The sequence below is a fragment of the Pygocentrus nattereri genome, chromosome 21, assembly GCF_015220715.1.
Source record: "Pygocentrus nattereri isolate fPygNat1 chromosome 21, fPygNat1.pri, whole genome shotgun sequence".
In the NCBI taxonomy this organism is placed as follows: domain Eukaryota; kingdom Metazoa; phylum Chordata; class Actinopteri; order Characiformes; family Serrasalmidae; genus Pygocentrus; species Pygocentrus nattereri.
In genome coordinates this window covers 19658203-19664218 of record NC_051231.1, presented here as the reverse complement: position 1 = coordinate 19664218, position 6016 = coordinate 19658203, and the positions used below count along the sequence as shown (strand labels likewise).

At 37.9% G+C, this 6016-nt stretch overlaps 1 protein-coding gene across 2 annotated transcripts; it reads left to right on the top strand.

The window, feature by feature from the left end:
• The first annotated feature begins 1142 nt into the window (after positions 1-1142).
• Positions 1143-5417, top strand: timm17a (translocase of inner mitochondrial membrane 17 homolog A (yeast)). 2 transcript variants are annotated; one of them, XM_017685190.2, is made up of 6 exons: positions 1143-1252; positions 1879-1978; positions 2583-2646; positions 3033-3161; positions 3927-4037; positions 4144-5417. In XM_017685190.2, exons 1-6 carry the CDS (start codon positions 1227-1229, stop codon positions 4212-4214), a joined length of 501 nt encoding a protein of 166 aa, XP_017540679.1. In that variant the 5' UTR covers positions 1143-1226; the 3' UTR covers positions 4215-5417. The 2 variants fall into 2 exon arrangements, with proteins under 2 accessions (XP_017540679.1, XP_017540681.1); XM_017685192.2 differs by lacking the exon at positions 1143-1252 and adding an exon at positions 1410-1560.
• The last annotated feature ends 599 nt before the right edge of the window (positions 5418-6016 follow it).

The window sequence follows — 6016 nt, the reverse complement described above, 5'->3', positions numbered from 1 at the left end:
AACAAAGAACAAAAATCAGTCAATATGTTGTACTGGATAACAATGTGTGTACTGTAGTCAATATTGTACTTACATCCACATATGCTCGGCTGAGCTCTTTGTTTCTTTGAGAGTTTCTCTCAAAAGGCACCTTATAAAGTTGTTTCATTCTGATTTGGTTTCGCTTGAGAATGTGAGCCAATTTGGACAGACTCATTGAATGTTGTTGAATATTGTGTTTTCTTGGATGATGTGGCTTTGAATTTCTCATCTGATTTCATCATTTTCCCAAACCAAGTTTACAAAGGCAGCTTCCTGTACCCAGGTGAACATGGTTGCATCTCTCAGTCCTTTAGAAAAACAAAAAAAGGAAAAATATAGGGCTAAAAGATATTTCCCTCACAGTAAATTATACAGGAAACTTGTACAGTTAGTGTATGACATCAGCCGTTCATGAAGTAAACAGGTGTCACCCAACTGATACACTATGATATGGGGTGTACTACATAGTGTGAAAGAAATTTTGGTTACATACCTGTACTCCAGTCTATATGTCGACATGTCGACTATATGTAAGTTGGGCTGCACTCTCTGTCCAGCCTCTCGCATTGTCAGCCCATGGTTTATGACATGATCAACTAAGGTTGCTCTGATTTCATTTGAAAGTTGTCTTCTTTGGCCATGAACTCCTCTACCAGCTCTACCCCTACCTCTCATTCTCTCCCTCCCTCTTCCTCTCTCTGCAACATCTTCCACTGTTGCTGTAAAGAAAGGTGCTCACCTGTGGTCTTTATATAGTGCTTGCTTCCTGAGTAAACCATTGAGGTGTTTGGCCAGGTGGCACATATATTGGGCAATTAGCTCATGTAGTGTCATTTTGAATGGCAGTGTTTTGATATGGCAAACATGTGACTTTGTCATTTTGCTGTCTTATGCAGAGAACCGAGTTCAGTGCATTTAAAAAGTGCCATTTTGAACTGCAAAATGTGTGTAAAGCAGAAAATGTGTTTAGAGTTTTGGAGACTTGAGAAGAGGTTTTGCTCTCTGTGTGTCAGTTTAAATAACTGTGCTATCTAAGTCATTTTAGCGTGTTAGCAAATGGAAAAAACTGCAACAAACTTTTCCTGCAGTTCTGCTCTCGGCCCACTAGAGGGTCTTATTAAACAGGCTGACACTAACGTCAAGCAGAACGTCACCTAGAATTCTCACGTTTCTGATTACGTCACACGGAGCAGGAAAAGAACAAAATGGAGGAGTACGCGAGGGAGCCATGGTAAGCCGGCCAGATAAAACACTTTGATATGTTGTCCTTTGCTAATTTACTTCTCTGTTTTCTCTCTGAAATAAATCTGGTAATTTGATATCTAGTCAAAATGAGTGTTAAATCAGCATCAGGTGGAGCGATTGACTTACGCTTTGCTGCCACGATGCTTGCTGAGTAACATGACAAGCTGGATGACCTTGCTCCTTTAGCTCCGTTAGCGTTATCAGGGGGGGCTATAGTTTGTTGTTTATTCCTAGGGACAACACATAGGTGTAAAACCTTTGAGACTGGGCAGGTTTTACCTCCTTTGTCGAAAGGTCAGTTTGCGTTGTGTTTTAAATATAGTTCCTGTCTGTCTCGTGTCCGTTTCACGCGGCGGTTAAGAAGTTAATGTGACTAACCCGGGTTAGTTATTCTGCTATGATGTCTTGCCGCTGTGGTGTGTAATTTGGCTCGATTTCGATCACATTACACGTGTTTAAGACACTCAATTTTTTTTTGTAAAAAGTTAAGATTATACAAATTAGAAATGGCAAGTATCAGTTTATCTGTTACTCTCTTTAGCTGTAATAATTTGTTTATTTGTGAACTGATGGTTGTGTCTGAATTTACATTGATCTCTTGTCTTTTTTCAGTCCGTGGAGGATAGTGGACGACTGTGGCGGTGCATTCACCATGGGAGCAATAGGTGGAGGAATATTCCAGGCTGTCAAAGGCTTTAGAAACGCGCCAGCTGTAAGTTCAGCTGGTTTGTGTAGTTGAAATGCCGGGATAATAATGATTTGACTTGTTGACAAAAACTAAATCACATCTGTAATTCACTGTTATCACACTATTGTCTTAAAATTTGATAAATGCAGTTGTATGTAAATGTGTAAAGAGGACTGGCTTCCTCTCATCAAGGCACTGCAAGGCATTGCAAGGCACTGTAGGTCTTTAGGTCAATGTAGGTCTGTAGGTCTTTAAAAACTAAGGCAGCCTCTTTCAGGAACAGCTTTTCTTTGCTGCAGTAAGATGATGAAATACTTGGGAACTGTGTGTATCATAAGGTTTGGCTTATATTGCAAAAACCTGTCAGAATTATTGCCACTCTGATTATGTACTTTCTTTACAAGATAACGGCACTGCGTCTTCTTGCATTATGTTGGGTAATGTGGGACAATACGTCTAAAACAATCACACGTTTTTGATTCCGAAACTCATGTTTTTGCATAAATTAGTTTTATTCAGTTGTTTTATCCATCATTGCTCTGTTTGCTGATCAGACTATGCTGGGCTTTGTGCTGTTGATTATATTGTTACATTTTTTTTATGTGCGTTTATGTTTTCTGTTCTTCAGGGAATGAACCACAGACTAAGGGGGAGCATGACAGCCATTAGGACTAGAGCCCCACAGCTAGGAGGTAAGAGTTTACTCTTACAGATTATTTAACAGATCTCAGTGGTATGGCATGTTTCAGTAATGGGGATGTCACTATTAATTATTTTAGTAATGTCGTGTCTACCAGATATTTTGAAATTGCATAAACTAAATATTTTTTTAAAGCCAAACAGTAAAAAAGAACTTAACAATAATAAACCATCTATATTTAGTGTTTTTAGTTTAGTTGGAATATAGTTTTTACTCAGGTCTCTTGAAAATGTAATTCTGTGACATACTATAAAAGTTGGTGCAAAGTCCACATAGTAGAATTTAGAGTTGCTTTCACTGCTCTGGAACATGTTACATGTCAGAATCTAGAAAGTCTCACACATGTAAAATCTCCAAATGGTTTTTACATTTTTACAGGAAGTTTTGCTGTATGGGGCGGACTCTTTTCAATGATTGATTGTGGGCTGGTGAAAGTGCGGGGAAAAGAGGATCCCTGGAACTCGATAACAAGCGGAGCCATGACGGGTGCTATCCTTGCTGCAAGAAGTGAGTCAGGATTTGGGCCTATATTTGAGATTCATGCATGACTTTTGTATACAACTGTGTGACAGTTCAGTGAGTAAAAAATATTTGTGACATACTGACACAAATTGGAATGGTTTCCAATGTTCTGTTAAAAACAGTCTATGATATTCCTAAAACAAAATGAAATAGAAAAGTAAGAAAGATTAAAACTTTTTATTCTTTGTGTACATTTAAACACATTTGTCTCCTGTACATTTAGATTTCTGTTCTAAAATATATTGTATCATGTGCAACAATGTGACATTTCCCTGTTTTTGGACTAGGCACTGCAATATAGTACAATAAGGTAACAAATCTGGGATCATGCATTTAACCATAATTTCCACTACTGAGTAAAGTGTACTGTACCTGAGTTTTCTAACCAGAGTACCAGGTGTGGGCTTGTATTGGTGGAATGAGAAATAGCGCAGACTATTGATTGGTCAATGCAGTCTTCTCTGTTGTTTGAGGTTACACACCAGTGTGGGACCACCACACAACCTCCAGAAAACTTATTTTCTCAGTTCTGTTGTGACATTGGAAAGAGATGCATGTATCTCAAGTACAGATAGTTCTGGATTCAGATTAGTAACGTACCATACTGCATTACCCATCGAAAAAACACCTTATGTGTGTAATTTCACTCCTACTCTCAAGATGTTTGAATATTGTACATTGAATGATTTTCTGTGTTTGCTATCTACCATTGTTCTATTAGGGATATTGATCCATGCTCTTTGTCCTTAGATGGGCCAGTTGCTATGGTAGGTTCTGCTGCTATGGGAGGCATACTGTTAGCTTTAATAGAAGGTGCTGGAATCCTTCTTACAAGATTTGCTTCATCACAGTTCCCTACTGGTGAGTGCAAAAAAAAATGCTTATAGCTGCCATATCATAGATATCATTAGTCCTGAACATTTGGTGTTGAATTGTTTAAACACCATTATTTTTTCTTCCCCTTTAGGCCCACAATTTGCAGAGGAACCTGCTCCTATGCCTGGCCCTTCTTTTGGGGACTACAGACAATACCAGTGAGAGGCCAGTTCGTCTTGAGGTCTTTCAAATTTCCATGAACTCATCTGGGTGCCAAAGTTGCACATAAGCACCAGTGGAACTGTCTCTCATTAAATGAGCATGCACCAATGCAGCCTACCATTAGGAACTTTTGTCTGAGAATGAAAAGACCAAACACTTTTTTACTGGTCTTCTGCAGTATACCCTTTGCTGTTTTCAGCTATTTAGTTTGTAATTTACCATATTTAAAGTCTTATTTAGTCCAGCAAGGGATGATTGAAGTGATGTCTGCCTTGAAAAGTCTTCACTTTATTCATCATACTTCTGTTGACAGAAATTAGGGACACTGTAGGTCATGCCAGTTTGTTCAGATACACCAGTGTTTCTCATCTTTGGTCCTGAAGTAGTCCTCCACTGCTTATTTTCTTAGGTCTAACACCTTTTAAGCTCATTAAAAGGCTAGCAAAAAAAAAAGAGACCAACATTGTACTGTTTGCTCAAAAAGCAATTGGAATTGCGTGTGTGGATGTGATTCACTTTGTATGATTGTGTGTCTGCATGTATGTGTGTATATAACAGACATGCATTAGTGGAATATTTTGCCTTAACGTCCTCTGTCTCATGAGTTCTGCTAAGCCCTTGTATAGTTATATAATTCCTTTCTTAAACATTTGCCATCTGAATGTCCCTAAACTGTACTTTTTGAAATAGCTATTTATTTTTTACAAGAAGTACATCAGATTTTAAGTGTTTTAGGTCTTCTTGTGCTTCATTCAGCTCAACAGAATAATATTAGGACCATTATGGGCAAAGGATGTTTTTCAGATAGAAGGATAAAACGGCAGACAGGTTTCAGATAGCAGATGTCAAACAAATTGGATTGAATACTGTTGTAAATAAACAGCTATTACTGTACTGGAATTAAGCACTTGCTTTCATGTTCATTGGTCAATTACCGTGCCTGTGTCTGGACGTTGCAATTATGCTGTAACATAAATATTGCTAACCACTTGCAGAATACACTACATAGATTCAGCTGTTGCGCTGTTATGGCAAGGAAAAATGTCCCAGCATTATTTATGTGGATCGTATATGGTACAATTTAGCAAATGCTATCTTTCTTTCTTTTTAGTTTTGTAAGGCAGCCCAGAGCAGAGGCCCTGTGCATTTTTATCTGTGTGTATAGCAGACATCTGCCATAGGCACATAAAAATATGAATGAGATTTTGGTGTTGGATGTGTTTTCCTTATGTTGTAATGGACTTCTTTGCTTGTCTTTTTTTTTAAATTTTTTTTATTCCCATTCTAAATTATTTATGTATGTAGTTTGTGTTCAACTAAGCATTGAGGTCTAGATCAATTAGTGATAAGCATAATGCAAGAAACACTAAGAAAACACAGGGAGAATTACACCTCCAAACACACACTTTTAGGCACTCTTAAGTCCAGAACCCATAGATGTCACCGGATGATGGTTTTTTTTTTTTTTTTTTTTTCCTCCGGTGATGCTAGGCCTTTACTGCAGCTGTCTTCAGTTCTTCTTAGGACATTTTATGTTTAGTTTTGCCTTCAGTAAGTGAAATGCATGCTTAGTTTGAAGTCGGTTGACTGACTTGACCATTGCATTGAAGCAAGGTTGTATGCTTTGGATCATAAACGCTTCCTTCCCTTCTCTGTACTCTTCTTATCGTTCTGGTACAAGTTGATTGTCTCATCTGTCCAGAAGATGGTGTTTGAGAACTTCATATGTTTTTTTTTAATTTTTTTTTATTTGTATATTTAAATCTGTTTTTCCTATTTGGCCTTTTGGTGTTTCTGAGCTC

What these genes read in the sequence shown, in the direction of transcription:
- timm17a (XM_017685190.2), top strand. Translation starts at nt 1,227, where the DNA reads ATGGAGGAGTACGCGAGGGAGCCATG. An exon ending in TAGAGCCCCACAGCTAGGAG is followed by an intron (nt 2,647 to 3,032) that starts GTAAGAGTTTAC and finishes ACATTTTTACAG; the next exon opens with GAAGTTTTGCTGTATGGGGC. An exon ending in TGCTATCCTTGCTGCAAGAA is followed by an intron (nt 3,162 to 3,926) that starts GTGAGTCAGGAT and finishes CTTTGTCCTTAG; the next exon opens with ATGGGCCAGTTGCTATGGTA.